General features: G+C 43.8%; 5 protein-coding genes across 10 annotated transcripts in view; 3 read left to right on the top strand and 2 right to left on the bottom strand.

Moving 5' to 3' along the window:
* Positions 1-93: 93 nt before the first annotated feature.
* Positions 94-6214, bottom strand: LOC6528292 (AT-rich interactive domain-containing protein 2). The gene is made up of 4 exons (XM_002089309.3): positions 5817-6214; positions 4736-5751; positions 1556-4374; positions 94-1177 (listed from the first exon to the last, which is right to left on the bottom strand). Exons 1-4 carry the CDS (start codon positions 6056-6058, stop codon positions 167-169), a joined length of 5088 nt encoding a protein of 1695 aa, XP_002089345.1. The 5' UTR covers positions 6059-6214; the 3' UTR covers positions 94-166.
* A 323-nt stretch (positions 6215-6537) lies between these two features.
* On the top strand, positions 6538-8964 carry LOC6528291 (heat shock protein 75 kDa, mitochondrial). Its single transcript, XM_002089308.4, has 3 exons — positions 6538-6741; positions 6813-8586; positions 8650-8964. Exons 1-3 carry the CDS (start codon positions 6618-6620, stop codon positions 8822-8824), a joined length of 2073 nt encoding a protein of 690 aa, XP_002089344.1. The 5' UTR covers positions 6538-6617; the 3' UTR covers positions 8825-8964.
* Positions 8965-9295: 331 nt separating this feature from the next.
* LOC6528290 (V-type proton ATPase 16 kDa proteolipid subunit) lies at positions 9296-16122 on the top strand. Of its 3 annotated transcripts, none has more exons than XM_015198952.3 (4): positions 9296-9445; positions 10310-10423; positions 14315-14504; positions 14566-16122. In XM_015198952.3, exons 2-4 carry the CDS (start codon positions 10339-10341, stop codon positions 14768-14770), a joined length of 480 nt encoding a protein of 159 aa, XP_015054438.1. In that variant the 5' UTR covers positions 9296-9445; positions 10310-10338; the 3' UTR covers positions 14771-16122. The 3 variants fall into 3 exon arrangements, with proteins under 3 accessions (XP_015054438.1, XP_015054437.1, XP_002089343.1); XM_015198951.3 differs by lacking the exon at positions 9296-9445 and adding an exon at positions 10108-10126; XM_002089307.4 differs by lacking the exon at positions 9296-9445 and having other exon boundaries at positions 10178-10423.
* A 235-nt stretch (positions 16123-16357) lies between these two features.
* LOC6528289 lies at positions 16358-19592 on the top strand. The gene is made up of 2 exons (XM_039370984.2): positions 16358-17556; positions 17608-19592. Exons 1-2 carry the CDS (start codon positions 17299-17301, stop codon positions 17833-17835), a joined length of 486 nt encoding a protein of 161 aa, XP_039226918.1. The 5' UTR covers positions 16358-17298; the 3' UTR covers positions 17836-19592.
* A 982-nt stretch (positions 19593-20574) lies between these two features.
* The window catches only part of LOC6528288 (zinc finger protein jing), a 108986-nt gene continuing 106825 nt past the window's right edge, over positions 20575-22735 (bottom strand). For all 4 annotated transcript variants that reach the window (XM_015198416.3, XM_015198417.3, XM_039370982.2 and 1 more), the window contains exons 5-7: positions 22561-22708; positions 22033-22210; positions 20575-21972 (exon numbers count right to left, since the gene is read on the bottom strand). In XM_015198416.3, the coding sequence (XP_015053902.1) occupies positions 21537-21972; positions 22033-22210; positions 22561-22708 (762 nt within the window). In that variant the 3' untranslated portion in view covers positions 20575-21536. The remainder of the gene's footprint in view (positions 21973-22032; positions 22211-22560; positions 22709-22735) is intronic.

Below are 22735 nucleotides of genomic sequence, written 5' to 3'. Positions count from 1 at the left end.
CAAACCCTTACTCCCGAATCTCCCATATTTTGGTGTTAGGTGGTTTGAAGATAAAAGTACATATAACTAATCATTTAGACAAACAAGGTTTGGTTACGTTTTCACATTTTTTAGTGTCGTTATTACAATTAAGGTAGGTAATTATATTGATAGGGAGCTATATCGGCTATTGGCTCAATTCGTACATGATGTGGGAGAGCACTCCGCTAGCCTCCACATTGCTTAAGGCCACATTGGCCAGGTGCGGCTCATAGCGTTTCAGACTGCGCTTGGCCGTAGACGAGTAGGTGACCAGGTTGCGTATAATGAGAGCCGCCGTCAGTCGGATGCTCTTGGTTACTGGACCCTCATTCTCGTCCATCAGCTCCTTAGCGTTCGCGTAATCTGTCGTGTGTCGGTTCATAGCTTGCATTGCGGCGCTGCCCACAACTGGAACCGCTGAAGCAGGACCCGACGATGAACCAGCAGCGCTTCCCGCCAATCGTTGGGCATGCCCCTCGTTGCGCACTATGGTAACGGGATGCTGGGTGGGCGCCACATTGTGAATGCCGGTTGCCAAGCGACGTTGCACGCTGGCGCGCAGGTTCTCCGTTGTCAGGTGCCGGTCAATCAGATGCGTCATTAGTGAGTATCGTTTGCGCGCTCTGTTGTCGCAGAAAGTGGGTCCACTGCCCCACTGACAATAAATGTCGGCATCAGAATCAAGGTGATCCGGACAGTGGACATTGCACACGTGGTACTTTAGCTCATTAAGAGACTTGAACTTCTTGCGCGGACAGTTCCGCCAGTCGCAAATGTACAACCAGTTTGCGTCCACCGGCATGGCAGATGGCGTGGGGTTGGCACTCGGACCAGGAGCAGCGTAAACGCTCTGACTGACAACCAAAGAACTACTGCTAGGACCGGTGGTAACAACAGCTTGTGCGGCCGTCGTCTGTGCTACTACCTCTGGTTCTGCTGGCTTTGCATCGCCGCTTGCTGAGACAACCGTTTTTCCGCCATCAGTGGAATCACTAGTTCCTGACGCCGTTACCACCACAGATTGGGTGGCAGGTGACTTCGAGCTAGACACTTGAGCAGACTGCGGTGGCACCGGTCTTTTTGCAAGGAGCGCATTGGTCGGTGGAGTTCCTGGAGCTGAAACTGGTGCTATTTTCGGTATGGTCGCTTCAGCAATCTAAAATGAGGTATTAAAATATTTGTTTTAATACATAAATCAGATAATAGAGAATGGCTTCTAAGGCCTTCAATCCTTTTTAAGATAGTTAGTGATAATGATAAAATGAAAATAAACGTACCAAATTTTTAAATGTGGGCGTATTTTATGTTATGTAAGTAGGTTATGTCTAAATTGCTGAAATCTGCATGTCTAATCGCAACGTTCATACGGACGGACAGACGGGCATGACCAGATCGACTCGGTTATTAATCCTGATCAAAATACATAATAAATATGATTGGAAACCTTTATACTTTTATATACCCTTTACTCTAACCCTTTTACTCTACGAATACAGGTATAATATAGAATACGCAACTAGAGTCCCCAACTTACTGCCGGCATGGTTATCTTCTGTTGGATGATGGATGGATGATGCTGCTGCTGCTGCTGCTGGTCCAACACAGATCGTACGTGCGGTTGCTGCTGTAGAACCACGCCTCCAACGATAGCCGCGTTGGTGGGCGTCTGAGTGATGATCGTCTGCGAGTTAAGCTGGCTTTGCTGCAGGGGAGCCGCTGTGGTCGGTGTTTGGGTAATGAGAGTGGTCTCCTTCATTCCGCCGAGAATTACCTGCCTCTTGTCACCTCCAACCGTACCGCCAACTGTGGAAGTCGGAGTAGAGGGGCCGGAGATTATGTGTTGCTGGATAATAGACTGATGCTGCTGGAGCTGGGGAATGGGCAATGAAGCGCCCGGTTTGGTGGCAACTAATCGCTGCTGGGGTGCCAATTGTGGCGAAACGAGCTGCGGCTGGGGTTGGTGGAGCTTAATAGTAGCCGGGATCTGGTTTAGCTGCGACAGCAGTGATGGTGACATTTGTCCAGCACCCAACGCCGGAACTGGCCGCTGGGGCGCGATAAAGATTTGCTGCTGGGGGTTAGAAGTACGCGGTTGCGCCAGTTGCGGAGCTGTGGTGGTGGTAACCAGGACCTGCTGGCCCTGCGCCGTTGTCATTATCATTTTCTGAGTGCCAGCAACATTCGCAGCGGAGACTCCTCCTGGCTGCTGCAGGATGATTATGGTCTTCGTTTGTTGTTGCGGTGTTTGCGTCACCAGCAGAGTTGGTGGTGCCGACTGTGTGGATGTTGGAATAGTCGGCTGGGTTTGTTGGGCCACAATATACGTCTGGCCTTGCTGGTTTGTAGCCAGAACATACTGCGTCTGTGGAGCTGGCGTGGAATCCATGGCAGTCTTGGGCTGCAAGATCACCGGCACAGTTTGCAGACCCTGATCCGTCTTTATGGTGGCCGTGGTGGCCAGTTTCAGTTGGGAATGTGGTGCTGGAGAAACCACATTGCTACCGGGAAAAACAAGCTGACGTTGGGCCGGTTGAACTTTAGCAGGAATGAGTTGGATCTGCTGTGACTGTTGTGATTGCTGTTGGCTTTGTTCCTGACTTGGTTTGGCCAGCGGTGGAACGTCATCCATATCCTCATCCTCCAAAATGGATGCCGCCAGATCTGCATAGAGATTGGCCGCATTTTTCGAGGGAGTCACCTGCGTTTCGTCTTTGCCGCCAGAAGATTGACTGCTGGAACTGTTGGCAGCGGCATCCAAGGCCAGACGCTTGTTCTGCTCCTCGTCAATAGTTAATTTTCGTTTGGCAGCTGCCGAAGCAATGATGAGAGTGCGCCCGCTGCCGTCTTTTGTCAACACGTTTGCGCCACTCAATGGGGCGAGAGGTGGCGGGGCCGAGTCAGTGATTGCCTTCTTTTCGATAGCCAGTTGAGGGTGCAACGGCTTAATGGTAGTCTGACCCACCTTCACGGGTGTGTGCTGCATCAGCGGGTTGTTCACGAAGGCGCTTATAGCTGTTGAGGTTACTTTGATAGGCTGGGTAGCATTTGTGCCCGACGCCGTGGTAGCCACCAGCGCTGGCGGCTGCGGTGGCTGAGCTTGTGCCTTCTGTTTTTGTTGGCGTTCGGTTACTTTGTTGGCCAACAAGCTTTTGATGAGCGAGGAGCTTGGGGGTGGCGTGACTGCAGAAGAAACGATTTCCTCAGTCGTCGCTTCCGATTGAACAGGATCACTCGATGCTGGCTTGGGCAATATGGGAGTATCCTTTTTAACAGGAACAATGCTGGGGGTGGCTCTTTGTTGTATGGCCAGCGACTGAACTCGCATCCGAATGCCAACGTAGTACGTCCCAGGCAGCTCGGTTCCGTCCAGGTGTCGTACAATTACCGGTCCCACCGATTGGTTAAATATAAGCCGCACGAGACGAGGAAACTGCATGTGATTCACCACTGAAAGCTTACCCGCCTTCTGGCAATGCGATAAATATATTCTGTATAGTTCCGCTTGCTCCACGCGTAGATCGTTGCCGTGTCCGGCCCGTTCGTACGTGGCTCCCAGCCAAGCCAGTGCGTACTGTTCGTCCTCGTGTGTAAAACTTTGAGAGGCGGAGGGCAGACTGGGAAGGGTCACGGTGGCAGCGATTGGCGGCAATTGTACTTGCGGCAGACTGGGTACAGGCAGATGAACCTGTGGCAGACTGGGCATTGGCAGACCGGGAAGGGAAGTAACCAGTGGCTGTTGCTCTCCGTGTGGCAAAAGCACTTGAGTCTGGGCCGGCGAAGGCGTGGGCAAAACTGCTGGCGTTTTAACAGCAACTTGCAGTGATGTGGGAAGTGTAGTCAGGGAAGAGGGCACCGCGGGAGCATGGATGGCGGGCATGTTCTGAGCCAGCGAGGCAGCCATGTTGCCCGGTAAAACCTCTACCACCCGCATCAGTATGCAACCGTCTGCGCCATATGACTGAGCCTCCACCGTAATAAGGGCCACCAGCTGGTCTATTAGGCCACGTACTTGCATCAGCATTGAACATGGTCGAGCGCCAAGAGCACTAAGTGCGTAAACCGCCTCCAGGGTAAAGATAATCATCATGACGTCGGTGAGCGAGAGGAGCAACATGGCTCGCTGGTAAAAATCCAGGCCAAGGCAACGATTGATGTGCTGCGAATTGCCCTCTCGGCCGCACAACTTGTAAAGTATCTCCAGGCAGCTAATGATCACTGCTCGGTCGTTTGAGTCGATACCCTCACAGAGGGTAGCCAATAGATTCCGTGACAGCTCGTCAGTGCTGGGATCTAGCAGTTCGAATTGCTGAGCCAAGTTACCGGCGGTCTCGAGGGCCTGGATGTGGATGTTGCCTAAAAGGAGAGAAAATTATTTTAGTTATTTTATTTTAAATTTATATATTTCGAGACTGCTGATAATAATGAAGAAAATCATGAAAAAACACTCTTATAGTGTAGGGTAACTTATTCAAACGTTTACAATTTTACCAAAACTTCATAACGTTTTGAAACAAGGACTGTGAGAACAATTAGTTGAATCGCACACATTTTAACGTTGTTAGGAATCAGTTCTTTAAATTGCAATCTAATTATCTTTATGTGCAGTTCTTTGAATTTTAATATATCTTTACATGAAAGTCTAAAAGGACTTTTTGAAAACAAAACCGCTATATTAAATATATTATTAATTTCTAAGTAGATAAGCTCTACTTACTCCATCGTACGTTTGCTCCCATGACCAAATATCGCCACAAAGTCCGGTTTGAGGCCAGGACTGCGTGGTTCTCCTGGTGAAAGCTGAGTGTACGGACTAGCTGGACAATCTGAAGTACTCGCTGTCCCATGCGCTCATCTGTTCCGTTGCTGCGGCCCAGATTAAGGAAGTCCAACTCGTCCCAAGACGCCCGCAGTTCACTTCGAGCGGCAGTGTTCTCACCATCCTCCTTGCTTATGAGACCGTTGTCCAACCATGCCTGTTCATCCGTGTAGAGCTCTAGGACTTGTGGCTTGTCGTGCAAGAGGTCGCGCCAGAAACTGAGCTGCGAATGGTGTCGAACCTCGGTGTAACTGTGCTGGAACAGCTGGCGTATGGTGTAGTCGGCGTAAACGCCTAAGTGAGCAAGCAGCACATCAAGCAGTTTGGGACAATCGGACAGCTGCAAGGTGTGGCGCGCCTCGTTGGCCATTAGTGTGCACACGTTAATAGCGAAGTCCTGCTCATTGGGCAGCGGCGAAAGCAGAGACAGCAGCAGCTTCTCGTAGGTGCTGTGTCGGTGCAGCTGCGTAGACATCTTGTACTGTCGGCGTCGCTCCACATTGACAGAGTGCTGGCGCTGGTTGTAGGCCATTGGCACCGCCGGCAACGTAGAGTGCGCTGAACCAAAGATGCTGCCTAGGCCACCACCGGCACCAGCCAAAAAACGAGATCGCGAGCGCCCACCGCCCATTTCCGCGTTCTCAATAGCCGCCTCCAGAGCCTCCATCTTGTCCGGATCCTCACCAAAGAAGTTTAGTCGTTCGTACTTGTCCAGGTAGCGTCTGTAGATGTGCTTTATACCAGCCGTTCCGTTGACGCAGCGCTCCCGCAGTGTCTCCATGGCGCTGTACACCTCGTCCCACTCGTCCCGCATGTTTACCTTATTAAACCCGCCTCGTTCGGTGACCTCGTTGTAGAGCTTGTACAGGTCGACCTGCTTGCCGCTGATCCTGGCGGGCTGTGTCAATGGAGTGCTGCTTGGGAAGAGGGAAAGTGGGTCAGGGCATCTCATAACACAGGGGAGCCTTGGCCAACTCACCCGCGTCGTTCGTGAAACTGTTGCAGGTCCCTCCAGAATTCCTCCGGTGGTGACGCTGGCATCTCCTCGACCTTCTCCGGCAGGATCTGCATCTGGACGGGATTCCTTGCCCGAACCGGCGTCGCTGAGACCGCAATCTTGCCCGGCGTCTGCAGATCGCCGGGCTGAGTGCCGCTGTTTGCGGGGGCAGCGGGCAGCGACTGAAGCAGCACCCGTACGTTGTCAATGGTGGTGGCGCTCATGTTCGGATCCTTTTGTGTGGTGGCGTGGATGGACAACACTTAACACATTATATTCTAATGATAAGACACGCAGATGCTAATTAAAATTATTTAAAAAACTCAACAAAAATTACAAGGCGACGCGAACGCGCTACAGCAGGGCTGCATTCACGAATAGGGCAGTCAACAATGGACACGTAGTATATCGATATGAGATGATGAGATATCGATGTTTTTCAATATTAAATTGAGCTATAAAGGCAAACTAAAATATTGTTGCATGAAGCTTAAGCATTGATACAGAATTGATGCTAATTAAAAACTTTAGAGAACTAGTAAGCTGAACGTTTTCGTCAGTTTTAAGTTTGCAAAATGTATTTGTTGTTCTCAAAGAACTCTTTTTAAACGGAAAATGTATGAGAAGTTCATAGTTAAGATCAGAAATTTGAACGAGAAAATCGTTGACTAATATCGAATATTTACAATCGATTGGTTTGGCGACACTGTGCACACATGTGCGCTGGAACAAACTTCGTAGTTGGGTAACATTTAAGTTGGGAAAAACACATAAAACAACGAGATGTCACTGAGAGCGATGGGAGTGCTGCGCCAGGCTGGCCGCCTTGGCCAAGTGTTGAGGCAGAGTTACCGATCCGTCCCAGCAGCGCTTAATATCGCCCTTGGAACGCAGCATTCGCCGGCTGGTAAGCCCAGGAATTTGAGCAACTGGCTCCTCGGAGAGAATCTTGTTTACATAATACTCATCTTTCTACAGCTGCAGCTCTCTCGCTCCGTCGCTTCGCCACGGAGGTCAAGCAGGCATCAGGGCCGGTGGTGGACAAGCATGAATTCCAGGCAGAGACCCGGCAACTACTGGACATTGTGGCGCGATCCTTATACTCCGACCACGAGGTCTTTGTGCGCGAACTAATTTCGAATGCCAGCGATGCACTGGAGAAATTTCGGTACACCTCGTTGAGCGCTGGAGGCGAAAATTTGGCTGGAAAGGACCGGCCTCTGGAGATTCGTATCACCACCGACAAGCCACTGATGCAGCTAATCATCCAGGACACGGGCATCGGCATGACCAAGGAGGAGCTGGTCAGCAACCTGGGCACTATTGCACGCAGCGGCTCGAAGAAGTTCCTGGAGCAGATGAAGGGAAACCAGCAGGCAGCCAGCTCAGAGGCATCCTCGAACATTATTGGTCAGTTCGGCGTGGGCTTTTACTCTTCTTTCATTGTGGCCAACAAGGTGGAGGTGTTCACGAGGGCGGCCACGGCTGATGCTGCAGGACTCCGGTGGTCCACTGATGGCAGTGGAACTTATGAGATCGAGGAGGTGCCTGACGTTGAGTTGGGAACTCGGATCGTGCTCCATTTAAAGACCGAGTGCCGTGAATATGCGGACGAGGAGAGGATCCAGGCGGTGATCAAGAAATACAGCAACTTTGTGGGCTCACCCATTTTGTTAAACGGAAAGCAGGCCAACGAGATAAAACCGCTGTGGCTTCTTGAGCCTCAGAGCATCACCAAGGAGCAGCACCACGACTTCTATCGGTTCATCAGCAATAGCTTTGATGTTCCACGCTTCACCCTGCACTACAATGCTGACGTTCCCCTGAGCATCCATGCGCTGCTCTATTTCCCCGAGGGAAAGCCTGGTTTATTCGAGATGTCTCGGGATGGAAACACCGGCGTTGCTCTGTACACCCGCAAAGTGCTTATTCAGTCCAAGACGGAGCACCTCCTGCCCAAGTGGCTGCGCTTTGTGAAGGGTGTTGTCGACTCTGAGGACATTCCACTTAACCTGAGTCGCGAGCTACTGCAGAACAGCAGCCTGATTCGCAAACTGTCCAGTGTGATTTCTTCCCGCGTTATCCGTTTTCTGCAAGAGCGCTCCAAGAAGCAGCCAGAGGAGTACGAGGCCTTCTACCGCGACTATGGTCTCTTCCTAAAGGAGGGAATTGTAACCTCTAGCGACCCCAACGAGAAAGAGGAAATAGCTAAACTTCTGCGATTTGAGTCCTCAAAGTCTGAGGACGCCAGTGGACGCATGTCGCTTGAGGAGTACTATAACGCCGTTCCCCAAGAACAGCAGAATATTTACTACCTAGCAGCACCCAACCGTGTTCTGGCTGAGTCGTCGCCCTACTACGAAAGTCTGAAGAAGCGCAACGAGCTGGTGCTCTTCTGCTACGAACCCTATGATGAGCTGGTACTCATGCAGCTAGGCAAGTTTAAAAGCAAAAAACTCGTATCCGTGGAGAAGGAGATGCGTGAAGAATCCAAGGAGACAACAGCGACCACCGACTTTGGTGAGGGCAGTCTGCTGCGCTCAGAACTTGACAGTTTGATTCCTTGGCTGGAGGAGGAGCTGAAGGGCCAGGTTGTCAAAGTAAAAGCCACCACTCGTCTAGACACCCATCCCTGCGTAATCACTGTAGAGGAAATGGCTGCCGCTCGCCACTTTATTCGCACCCAGAGTCACCAGGTTCCAGAACAGAATCGATTTGCCCTTCTTCAACCAGAACTGGAAATCAATCCAAAGTGAGTCCGGCTTGTGACCTTACTTTCGTTGCTTTTTTATGTGGCATTGTTTCCTTTCTTTAGGCACCCCATTATTAAGAAGCTCAACAAGCTGCGTGAGAGCGACAAGGATCTGGCCCAACTTATCGCCAAGCAGCTCTTCGCAAACGCCATGGTGGGCGCCGGTTTGGCTGAGGATCCCCGCATGTTGTTAACCAACATGAACACTCTGCTTTCGCGGGCGCTGGAGAAATACTAGAGTGCACCGTAGAATGAACAGTGTAAATCTACCGACTATGTAATATTATTTTCTATAATTAATTTTATGAAACGTGCTTATTAAATAGTCTTAAATATGTATAATTAGACATTTTAAAATAATAAAATTCGCGAGGAATACATCTTTCTGGTTTCATTTTGTCCTAGTGTAGTGTATTCAGAAAAATTAATTTTATATCAGGGTTTTCAAACAGGAAAGCTTTTCGGTCCCATTTAGTTCGAGTGTATCCAAAGGTATTTTTTCTCCGGCACAACTGGTTGTTTTCTATACAAGTTCATAGGAAAATCTACTAAGCTATAAGAAATATAAAATAAAATACAATTTAGTTGATGTGCGTGTATTTTTTTAAATTCAGTGTGAAAGCAATGTTTTAATTGTATTGGCTCTAGTGGGAAAATTCTTAGGGCATTCTGACTTCCACCATGTGGCAACGCTGGCTCAAAATATCGCAAAAATCCGCCCCCGTGACTAAAGTTTATAAAAGCAAAGCAAAGTAACTCGTTGGTGTTCAGTATCCGATCCGCGCTTTTAAGCAGCAGCCAGCAGTAACCCGAAGAGGCCACAGAGCAGCGAATTGCTTTTAATTAGATTTCTAATCACGTGAGTGAAAAAGCAGTCAAAAGATAGGCGGTCATGTGAGGCGAGCACTGCTGAAAAGTTTCGAGCCTGCGATAAAACATGCTGCTGCGACAACTTTAATTTGAACAGAGTTTAACTATAAAAAAAAATGGTACAATATTTTCTGCCACGACATGCACACACACACACACAGGCTAGCCACAATTAGCCAATGGCAATGAGATTGCTTGTGAGTGTGCGTTTTACGCGTTGAGCAATGGGCAATGGACAAGAGAATCTTCAAAACGTGCGGAAATTGGCCATTTCATTTTTCAAGTCCTGGAAAACCAGGTTTTTATAAAATACCATGTGATTGTGTGTACGTGTGTAATTTTCCATACCGTTGTCATTGCCAATTGGACTAACTTTCCGTTGATGTGTGCCCGTTCTGTCATGCGCTCACTCTCTCGCGCACACAAGCACATGACACAACGCACATACACACAGGTCACATACCACACAAGCGCAATCCAATAATCCGACGAGTGGCTTCTCGCTCACTCTCACTCTCTTTCTGCTCTCTCCCAGTTCTGGTTGTTGGCCACTCGCTCCGACTTGCCCACTCGCGATTAAAAAGTATATTTAAGAATATTTCGTGAGCGGCCACTCGCAATTCGTTTGTCGTCGCAGCAGCATTGGTCGCAGAGCAGCGTAAAACCCCACGTATATAGCACATATATTGTACATATAATAAAAATACTTTGTTTCGACTTGAAACAACGCATACATATAACGAGCGCGCATAACATTCAGATTCAGCCGTGCAAAACGCCGAAGAAAAACTACAGTGCAACCATCCCAGCAGCAGCAAAACGAACTAAAATTTCGATTTCTGATCATTTGTAGCCTAAAAAACACACAACAAACAAAGCAAAATGTCTTCTGAAGTGAGCAGCGACAACCCCATCTATGGCCCCTTCTTCGGAGTTATGGGAGCCGCCTCCGCCATCATCTTCTCGGGTAAGTTTAAATTTGACTAGAATTAGGATGCCGTGCCCATGCTGGGAAAAATCGAACTTTTGTGTGGCGTAAAAGGTAGCAGAAAGGGAAATGCGGGGATAAGCGTGTGGGCGTGCGGGCTTGTTGGTGGTAGTAACGGGAAATAGCGGCAAGTGTAGGAAAACAGTGTACGGGTTTACTCACACAAAGGGAGCAAGTTCCTCATGTGTCTGCGCGTGACCAGCAGAAAATCCAAAACTCAGGATTGGAAAACTCGCTTTTAAAACGAATAGTATTTCCCCTTCTTACAACTTGAAGAATTAGCAATTTTAATTTCGCAGTGGCTAAGTTGAAAAAAGAAATTTCGCCTTTTCAGCATGCTAAAAACGGCATCACTCATACACGCTCATGAGCGCTGCGCAGTCTCTCCGACTCTATGCCATTGAGCGAGTGTGTGTGTGAGAGCGAGCACAGTTACTGTTTTTGGTGAAGTTTATAAAGCGCGCTTTCCTTTTCTCACAACAGTCACAAGACCGTGGGGAAGTGTTGCCATATTAAAGTTTTTTTCTTTTCATCTTATTGGCTAAAGCATTGGCAAACTATGGACTAGAAACCCTATAAAAGAACATAAATTACGGGCTTTTTGATTTTGTAAACCGTATTAACTAGCAAGTTATGACTCAGTAATTGAAAGTCTATTGTTCATCGTCGAAAGAAATTCATATAAAGGACAACAAATATTTTTGTTACATATCGTTTTCTTTTCAAGCCCTATTAGCACACAACTTATGACCCAATGTAAATGATCGTCGGTAATCACATGCCGAAATCGTTGGGTGCATGATCAATCGACTTTTTAGCCCACATCACATGGTTAGCTGACGATCTTTTCAGTGGCTTATCAAGACCACTCATTCTCAGTTACCTCGCTGATAATTGGCTTATTTACCAATTGAGTTGTCCGTGATAAGATAGGAAGTTTCCAAGCGATTGTCGCAGGACGAACTTAAGACATATGAAAAAAAAGCAGCGAGCAGCGAGCGCTTTGGTGCTTATAAAAGCCAAGTTTGTTTTACACCTATAACGCTTTCCATCAATTTGTGACGCAATTCTTATGTCATGTTACCCTGTAACGTCTTGTGATTCGCGCTAAACCCCCAACACCCGCCATTTTAATTTGATAGTAAGAAATGAGGTTTCCTGTGGTGTTTACCTGGTCCATTATCATCCCCCAACGAGTAAAGTTATCTGACTTTAAGACTGCTTATGCAATTAGAGACAGCAGCATAAATCAATTTCCACCTTTTATCAGCGGTAACTGGCCTGATGATCTGGCAACGCCGTTTGACGATCACATGAGTGCCTAAGAATGAGAGTTCCATTTTTTCTCCAGCTCTCACTCTCTTTCAACTGCAATTGGCTTTTTCGATGACAGATGACTGAGTCACTGCACTGCGAACAATGGGCGTTGCTTTGAGCTGCGCCTTATCAGCACTTGCCGCCACTGGGAATGCTGGCCCACATCCTCGCTTCGCGCTGGCCTAAAAATAGCCAAATGCCTCGAAAATCCTTCACACAATGACATTCAGCTCAGCACACTCGAGCACGCACACACTCGCAAGTTTGCCTGCGCAATCGCAGTAGCGGGAATAGTAGCAGATATACATAGAATGGTAGTTGGCTAGTAAATTATGTAAAGTCTGTTATGCTAACGCACAATTTGCTGACACATGTGATGAATTTCCATATCGGAACGCACACATGGACACGGGAATGGGGATGCTGTATTTCATTTGTACTGCATTTTAATCAATGAACGGCCATAGCTCGACAATGGGCACCCTGTCTCCATGGTACAGCCTGGAATATAGTTGGCGCTTATCTTATCTTATCCTATTTTTCGTTTCCCGTTTAAATTCTTCTCGTACGCAAGAGAGATAAGAAAAACAAACACACCTGCAGCGCTACAAATTTTGTACGACGTGCATTTGTTACTGACATTAACGTGGCTCATCTAAAGTTCTCCTTTATTTGCATTGCTCGCAGTTCCCTTTGATTTCTGCTCACTCAACTGTGACGTTTTCTATATCTTTTTGTTTGGCTGGGGTTTTTTTTTTTGGTGCTGTGTTTTGCCAGTCTCTTGCTATCTCCCCCGTTTTATAATTATCTTCGGATGTGCTAGCACTTGTTGTTGTGACTGACTCGTATTCTCTTCCTCTTACTCGCGATCATTCCTTATATTGTTTAAATTTCAACGCCCACAGAAGCGTCTGCGATGCCGTCTGTTTCTTGATAAATGCCTTGTACTGGTGTGTGCGCTCACTTTAAATGCAGAGCAGCACTATAGGCAGTTTAAAGGCGAAACAAGTCAATGCCATTTCGGCTCTTTTAGATAATTTTTGTGATTTAAATGCGGCGCCAATACTGCAGAACAAGCATCAATGAGACACTGTGTACGCACGTATATATTGTTGCACAGTAGAAAATACATACATACAACGATATAAACAAATAAATGATGAGTTGTATTGTTTAGAAGAAACCCACCTTACATGAATATGAATATAAGATTATAGGTATGTTTTTGTTTGGGCATGTAGTCGAGGAGTACCACGTGGTGTAACCATTTGAAGAAAGTACTGGGTCAACAGCCTGAGTCAGTCCTTCAATGCTGAATGAATGTTTCTAATGTTAATGTCATTTCGCGCAATGCGGGCCACAGCGCACCAGAATATTTCTGTTATTGTGTGTTTTAGAGGAATCCACATTTGTGAGGATGTGTTGGTGCTTTTGTGACGACCACTTCGACCTCATAGATTTCTGTGTGCTGGTGCTAGGCGCGTAGATATCTCTTGTGGTTCTAACTAATTGCTTGTTCAAGTTCATTCTGGTTTTTATCATGGGCATTTCCCATAATTTTCCGGTTTAGTGACGTAGATAGCCCACATTGATCAGGAGCAGAACTGCAGAACTAAACATGGTGATTTGTGGAAGATTCGGGGCACTTTATGTGTTCCAGAATTGTTCCCAATTGAATACCAGCAATATTTCGGCTCGTGCCGGAAAGTAAGTAATGAACATCGAATCACATGACTGGGTGGGTATCTGCTCTCCCACTCCGCCAACTTTGAATACACTCATATATCTGACACTCAGCTATGTTTTTGGTGTGCGTGCGGCTTAATTCGATCTATCAGTCTCTCACGAGCACACGAACGTTAAGTTGACCGTCATATGAAACTGGTTTTGTACTTCAATTAATGCCCCATCGATACACAAAATAAGTTGAATCTCTCGCCACTGGGTTACCCTGCCCTCCTTCCTGCTCAGTTCAGCTGACCCCCCTCTGAAACCTGTCGTATATATGTATGTACTTTAGCTCGGCCTTATCAACATTTGCCTGACTTTTCGAGAGAGCGAGTAATAAAACCCGCCGATTTGGGAGGAGAGGCGATTTGGAATGTGAGCGGAGCCAGTTTTATTGCTCTCCAGCAAAAGCTCTGGGCGATGAGGGGCACTTTTGCGGGTGGGGACTTTGGGGCTTTTTCATGAAACAACGTCAGTTAAAAACGATCATGTGACTACAAACTGTTACGTCTGCGGCCAAAGTTGGAGTAAGGGTATCCAAACTTATTCGGTTGGCCACTGCTTAAATGGCTAACAAATTAAAGGGTTGCATAATTTTATATGTTCCCGCATATTTAAAGAATCATGCTTGCGGTCCGATATGGCTCGTATTTTATATATTATTAGAATGGTATTTAGTTGTAGTTATGGGATTTATCCTGTTCAAAGTACTATAAAATTTTAACACTGTAAATGACCCCACTTTTCACAAAAATATGTTTCGTGATCGAGAAGTTCGCCCAAAACTGATTTTTTGGATTTTATTTCTTTGTATTTCTTGATCAGCCCTGGGCGCTGCTTATGGCACTGCTAAGTCTGGTACCGGTATTGCTGCCATGTCGGTGATGCGGCCTGAACTGATCATGAAATCCATCATTCCTGTGGTCATGGCGGGTATCATTGCCATTTACGGTCTGGTGGTGGCTGTGCTTATTGCCGGCGCCCTGGAAGAGCCCTCAAAGTACTCACTATACAGGTAATTATCGATTGACTGACTACCCCATTCGATTTAACTTACTAACTGTGTCAATGTCCAGGGGCTTCATTCACTTGGGAGCCGGTCTGGCGGTGGGCTTCTCTGGCCTGGCAGCTGGTTTTGCGATCGGCATCGTGGGAGATGCCGGTGTCCGTGGCACAGCACAGCAGCCTAGACTGTTCGTGGGCATGATCCTGATTCTCATCTTCGCCGAAGTGTTGGGTCTCTACGGCTTGATTGTCGCCATTTACCTGTACACGAAATAAATCAATCAATGCAAACCCACAACAACAGATAGACAAACGGCGCCCAGCAATCAACAGCAGCCACAACAACATCAGCAGCAGCTTCAAGAGGAGCAGGTAAAATTGTGTCAAGCCAACGAGCAACATGTAACTTCCAACAAGCAAAACCCAGAAGAGTGCGTGTGCGGGGTAACCCTGGCGTGGACAGTTTGTACATAGGGAGAACAACCAAAACCAGTCCTGCCGGATTGCAGGATTTCCGCCATGCACTGCCTATTGGTGGCCGCCGATTTGCACCTGTTGCTCAGTTTACCTCGATTCGCTGGCGCGGTTTAGCTTAGTTATTTTCCGTTCAAAATCAGTCCTAAACATGAGGAAAACAATTTGCAGTTAAGTTCATAAAGTTGTACTAATTATGATTTTTGCTATATCAAGAAATCCTTCTCTTTTACTTATTATTTTGCGCTCCACAATTTTGTGTGCTCTTTGTTATTTGTTTTTTCCATTATTATTATTAAATAATGTTTAGTGTATATGTAAAGTTCGTTAAACAAAAAGAAAAAATTGTAAAGAAATCAACAACCAACAATTGTCAGAAGAAACTTTGTACATTTGCATTGAGCCTGACGCGGCTGCAACCAATTCAGATCAACAAATTTAGCGAAAGGGCCAAAACAACAACAAACAAACAAGCAGCAACCACAACATCAATGCTTCCGCTCGATGCCATCCGGCGCGGCAACGTAACGCTCTCGTCCGATGGTCGCTGTTTGAGCGCGCCTCGCCCCCAACTTCGGTGGGAGGGGGGGTGGAAGCTCAGAACAGTGGTCCCTCTAGAGATGTTGTCGGACGGCAAGCGGACGCTTGGCAATACTTTATCGTCAACTGCAAAAACCAACTACATGCAATCATTCACACACACACAAAACCAACACACACACACACATACAAAATGTAACTAAGTCCTATGTTTATTTTTAATTATTGTTCAATTCTAAGAATAATATATTAAAAATTAATAATAATAAATTATATATAATTATGATTTTTTGTGATAAGAAAAGATGGTAATACAAACAATTACGGTATTGATATACATAATATATACAGAATATATATATATATAAACGAGAACAAGAAATCATAAACAATTATACATATTAACATGAAAAAGTTGTTATAAAACGTACGAAACAATACAAATCAAGTGAATGAATGTAATGCGACAAACTAAAAAATACTGCAAGTCAACAACCACAACACACAATTTTTCCGCTGTTATTGTATAGTAAAGAAAAAATTATATATATAAATATATATTATGTATAAAATATTAACAAGAAATTGTAGTAGCAAAATTATAAACCAACAAACAAGAATACCCACAACAAAAGTCGTGCAAGCAGAACCCAAAAACCGTAGACGAATGTTGCAAATGAAACTCATACCAACAACAACCGCATTAGCAACACGAAATCTACCACAAAAATCCAACAAAAAAAATTGTAAAACCCAACAAATTAGAAGTTATAAGCAGCAACTTCGGATCCCAACCCAACAACACCAGATCAACATGTATAGGGGCATTAGCCAAATAACAATTAATTTGTAGATGAGACATGCAAGCTGAACGACCCAGTCCCGAGAAGGATGCACATTCCACCGCCCGTTGGACGCCGATGCATTCGTGATGCTGAGAATGCGGAGGTGCTCAACCTGTGCGGAGGCGCTAAATTCCCGGGACTTAAATCGCTCTGCTTGCACACACCTCCCGAACACAACAGAAATGCACAAAATACACCAGCAAATAAACCACTTGTGCTCACAATCAACAATTGTATATAAGAATGTGACGTTGCCTGGCAATCGAATCCGTTTAATCACAGATTCCCCCATCCAGCACCGAATGTTGCAGCGTCAGTGTTACGTTCCCATAGGAAAGTGGTGGGTGATACTAATTAACTCGATTGCTAGCTTAAGAAGCTCACAGCGCAAGTGTTGAAAATTCCGTTTATTATTGTTACGCGTACCTCGAACAATTGTGTCACGAATTCATATTGTTATTTGTTTAAGTCGCAGGCACCCAACAACATCGACCTACTTATCATGTATCCAGCGGTAAGGATTTAGAAACTGTAACTGTGTATTCGAAACAACTTATAAAGCAAGTAAACAACCATCAACAACAGACATTGTATGAAATAAATTGTAATTTCTAATTTCCAAACAAAGTGTATTTCTTATGGGTGGGTTTATTAAAGGCCATGTTAACAATAATATAGCCTTTTAAGCAATCTTTTAAAAATGTTCCAAGGAAACGCTTCTGATCCTCTAGTGTTTTTTTTATTTATTTATTATTTTATTTTACGATCGCTGGTAGAGTGGAGTAATGTTTGCCTACGAGTAAAGGGTATTAATTACAAATGAAGTTGTAGTAAACTAATTGTTTCATGTGCCGATAGTGATTTATGGTTTTTGATTAGAAACATATTATAAATCGATTTAATAAGTATTAAAAGGAAGGTTCATCAATCGTGGTCAGTATCAAAATGAAACTCGTGTTACTGGTTTTGTTGTGCAGCGGTTTTATTGGGAAATTGGTAAGTTTTGAAAAGGTTTGTAGAATACTAATTACCATCTTTTTTCGCAAGACGAAGACCCAGTTGGTTTACAAGCTTAAGAAAATCGAGTGTCTGGTTAATCGGACGCGAGTGAGCAACGTGTCTTGCCATGTGAAGCCGGTGAATTGGAATCTGGCAGTGGTGAATATGGATTGCTTTATGATTGTGCCTTTGCTAAACCCCATTGTAAGGAATTCTCATAAATTCATCCCAAGATCTGATTTAGTTGTTTTCCAGATTCGAATTCAAGTTTTTACGAAAGACTATAGCAACCAGTACAAACCATTCTTGGTTGACGTTAAAATCAGAATATGCGAGGTGATCGAGAGAAGGAACTTCATACCGTATGGCGTTATTATATGGAAGTTATTTAAGCGTTACACGAATGTTAACCACTCTTGCCCTTTTTCGGTATTATGGCTGACGTGTGTCATCTTCATCGGTTTGTCCTTAACCATTTTATAACTGCAGGGCAAGCTGATAGCTCGTGACGGTTTTCTGGATACTAGTCTTCTGCCGCCTTTTCCTCAAGGACTATACCAATTCAGCTTGATAGTTACGGACACAAATTCGACGACTAATGATTACGTAGGCACAATGAAGTTCTTCATCCAAGCCATGGAACAGATAAAAACCAAGAAGCCTCCTAGTGCCTAATGTTATCCAAACTTGGGGCCACAAAAAGAGATTTATTTACTTTTTTTTACATATGTACATATGTGTAATAGGCATAATAATGCCTCCGGCTTTTTCAGGAAAAACTTGTAATCATATATTAAACCAAAACTTGCTAATATAGACAAGGAAACAATGAGCATACCAGTTCAAAGTTTTTTACCTGATATATAGTCCCTCAAAACTGTTATTGCATTTACCTTTAGTAAGGAGCATGTTATTTTCGTTCAGAAGTTTGTGACCCTAAGCTAATCAATGGAAAATAAATCCTAGCCTCGACGTTTTCGATCATAAAAGGTTATAAGTCCAAATACCCCAGTTTGTGGACGATATATAATGGTTTGCAACTGATCCAAAGGCCGGAAAATTAATTCAAAATATTAGAAAGAAATCAAAGTTTTGTTAATTTTAATTATAAACATTCGCTATACACCAGATTTTTTTAAACATGTAACTACTGCAAGGGTATATAAGTTTCGGTTTTCTATAGATATTTTAAAATAATTAGAATTTCACTGCTAAAGGGAATATCTTTTATCGTACTTTAAAATCGTTAGGAACCATATTAACTTAATACATGAATGTTATGTAACGTTTGTTTATTCTAAAGGACATTTCATTTCTGTTGCCAGAGAAATACCAAGAAAAATTTAAAGCGGTATAGGAATTTGAAGTTTTAGGTTTACAAATTACTGTATTTGTTGTTTCTGAGAAAAAAGGGGGATAAATAAATGCAGCCGAAATCTTTTTAGCAATAAACATTATTTGGTCTTCGACATTTTTTCGCTAAACTAGCGATTTTAAACATGTCCAACGTACATTTTAATCATAAATTAACGACAAGAGATGCGAAAAGACACACTATTAATTTTGAAACCACCTTTCAACGTATTATCGGAAGTTCACTTTAGAGATTGCTACTCTCCATGATAAAGTAGTCATCGAATCTTCCCCGAAAACAAACGAAATAAAACTACGAATATAGCATAATACTTAATTTTTTTTATATTTTATATTTTTTCATTTCTCAGCGCATTACATGATCTTGGTTTTCAGAATCGGTTTGAGTCCACTTGTACATACATACTATGTTGTGTATATAGAGTTCTATAATATATATGTATATAATTCTTTTGATTACATTAGTTACAATCGACGCAAGATCTTTGCTGTTGTGGCTGTGTAGCCCCTTAGATTTGGCCAGAACTAAATCCAAAATTAAACCACGATATATAAATATGTACTTCTCCTGTATACGTTTGTATGTGTATGTGTACGCCTGCTAATTACCATAATTATGTATGCTTAATTCATTTCTGCCTGCAATTTATTAAAGCGGTTTTAATATTTAAAATATGGTTATGATAATAAGTATGTGTCTCGTACTAGGTTAACTAATCTATGTACAAACGTAAACTCAGCTCACGGCTAAAGGCAAATGCATAACTGGGTGTTTCAGCCCGAAAAGGTCCTCCAAAGGGATTGGAAAGAAAAGGCCGAGGTAAATTTACTTCATCTGGATCATTGCTTATCCTACAGACCGTTCATAATACTAGCAAAATATGAAATAGCCTACGGTCTCGCCTTGTTTACGGTCTTTGTGTGTACTCATGTGTAGTGTGTACTACTCCCTTGTTTTTCGGCTCCGCCCTGTTCGAATCCTTCGGTTGTCAGCCGTATAACGCTGCCCCTATATACTCTTTCTTTGCTTTAGAAAACTTGTCTCGAAAAATTCTTTTGTGTATTTTATGCTTGCAAAATTTGAGGTAGTTTTATTTTATTTGAATTTTTTCCTTTTTTCTTCTCTCGGACTTGTTTGATACTTATTTCCATTAGTTTCCATTATATACTTCTTCATTCTTGCAGTGCAAAGCGTTGAACAACTAGGGCGAAAGGCATTGAAAGTCTAACCGAATGGAAGAGTCAATTAAGCTTGATCGGCTAATATTATAGATTATTGCTTCAAATCATGTTTGTAGGCTGTGATAAACAGACACGAAGTCCTCACGACTCCTCTGACTCTTCTCCAGATACACGGGACAATTATATATATTTTTTCATTCTTCCTGGTAAGCTTAAATTACTTGAGGGGCACAGATACGCATCTACATCTACGTAGGACAACACTCAGATATATTTAATATGCTCGATTCGAAGCGAGTTTTTATTGTGCAACATAGGGCAAGTGCTGGATCAGGAATTAGGGTATTAGCAGTTATAATCATTGCTGGCTCCGCCGATGCCGCACACTAAATTAATCAGTCGTTCCTAACAACTGGGTTCTTGTTGTTAAATTACATATTTGGCAGTGGTGAGTACTCTTTTAGTCATGTTTGTGATTTTCGTTTTCATTTGTATTTACTTACTTTAAGAACGTGCAAATTCATTCGCAAAGAAATTTATAAGAAACGTTTATCGTTTAGCTCATATGCTTTAAAAGTTGAATTTGAGAGTCGGAAACGTTTAAAAAGATGAAAATGACATGGTTTTTGGTTTGTCCGTAAAATCATAAAAAATAAAAACATGGGATTTTATGTTATACTTCGCTTGTAGATTGTTGATCGATCTTTCGAAAACTTTATTTTGCATATTTCAAGGGGTTTTTGCCTTGGCTAATTTCTAAATGAATAGTTTTAATGTATGTTTAAACGCGAAACTAGTAAATGCTATTTTATTTACAGTATGCATGATGCTTTACCGTCTCTTCAAACCGTAACAAATCGATTGAGAGACGCTGATGAGTTGGCGAAAGATGCATATGATTTGCACTAAATTAATGGATAATCGTCTTGGGCTTGGGTCTAACTTAAGCTAAATCTGTTGCATTGCTGTTCGAGTTGAGTACAAAACGTTATACAAATATTTCTCGTATTTTTAGCGGTAAATGCTTCAAGTCTTCTGTTCTTCCACGTCACTTTACTATTCTTAAACATTAACTGATCAGTTGTGCGCGTAGATTTTCCGCTTTCAGTGTAAGTTTGGCCAGTTTCTAAGAGTACAATAAAATACTACAGGGGCAACAAAAAGAACACAAAATGTAACTTTAATTTTGTTAATTAATTAACATAAACTTGGCTTACAAACAACTGTTGTGCAGTCGGCCAATCCCACGTGAATCTTAACTAGAAACTAAATTAGAACTAGAAACGAGGACATTTGTTCATAACAGCACTTGCTAGAACGCGTGGGTGGGTTGCGATTAGGTGGCCACTAAATGATTCTGACTTTTACTCTTAATTCCATCCGAATATATGTACAACGGTCGATAAACGAAACGTGGATGGAATTAAAAACTAAACGGCTGGTTACGCGCACCAAAGAAAACAAAAACAAACAAAGCGGGAGTACTTATAATTTCTATACATTAATGGATGCATGTAGTAGTAATTTACTTGAGTCTTATACTAACTAGTCTACTTGTCACTGTTTACTCGTTTGTCGTTTGTTTTTCGGTTTAATAACTTAGAAAATACTATAAAACTGCTATGACCCTAAATGGGCACTAGTGCGTCCGTTGGAACCAGCTTTTCCCTCGCGGGCGGTGTCATTTTGGGTGGTTTTCGCGGATGCTTACGCCGCTGTTGCATCTGCAGCTTGGCAATGCTAAGTACCTGCTGATAGCTGGACACCGTCTCACAACTTGCACTTCGCGAACTACTGCTACCATCTTCCTCTTCATCGTCATCCTCTAATTCCTCGCCTTGATCCCCATCGTCGTCGCAGTCGCTGCCGCTCGCCTCGCCGATCTGCTGCTCATTCACATTATAATCGTCGGCAAATAAGTGAGAGTCGTAGCGTAAACGGAAAGCCGTGCTGAGCAGGCTGTCCACGCGAGTTTTTTCGGCTGGCCGCATTTGCTTGATGTGCAGTACCTTAGTGTGCTGAATCGTTCGGTTTAGACAATCCGGCAGCCACTCGTCGGAAATGCTGTTTGGTGAAATAAGGAATAAGCATCTGAGAAATTTTGAATGCTTAGGGTTAACTTACATCTCGCGCGGTGACCATCGGACGAAGCACTCGTAGCCGCCTTGGCTATTACGGCGTCGCATCATGCACTGCCCCTGGAACTCGATGGCCTGGGCACCGTTGGTGAGTGTACTAATCTGGCGCAGGCGGTGCTGTAGCCCCTCCATTATGCCCGTGTCGAAGAAGTCAAACATGCGAGCTGTAAGTTGAAATGTTATATTAGATATTGATAAATCTCATATTGTTTCGTAAGTTTCAATTGCTTGGCTTAAATCTAAACAAACATCTTTATACAAAAATGTTACATTGAATCACCTAGAATACGATATTATTAATACTACACTATTTAGTTTAGTAGAAACTGCTGGCTATATTGACTTAGTGATTGCAAATAAAAAATATAGATATGTGATTTTTTTGGGTTTTACTGCGTTACAAGCTTTTAAGTTATGTTATATTATGTGTACATCTTTCAAGTTGGATCTTTGGTCTGCTCTTTATAGCATTTAATAAATATTTTATTGAATTATGTTTCTAATGTTTTTTCACCTGAGAACGGCTGACGGCGATATCGGAGCTTCTTGCCATTTTTACGGAGTTGTTTGGGTACTGGCGGATCAGAGGTGCGCTTGCTTGTGCTTTCCCTTGCATTGTCAGTGGCATTAAAATGATTGTTAACATGCTTTTGCAACGCCAACTAAAAGAAAAAGATAAATAACCGGAT

This window comes from Drosophila yakuba, chromosome 2L (assembly GCF_016746365.2).
Source record: "Drosophila yakuba strain Tai18E2 chromosome 2L, Prin_Dyak_Tai18E2_2.1, whole genome shotgun sequence".
Lineage (NCBI taxonomy): Eukaryota > Metazoa > Arthropoda > Insecta > Diptera > Drosophilidae > Drosophila > Drosophila yakuba.
The sequence above is the reverse complement of the archived record's forward strand: the minus strand, read 5'-3'. Positions and strand labels throughout refer to the sequence as shown.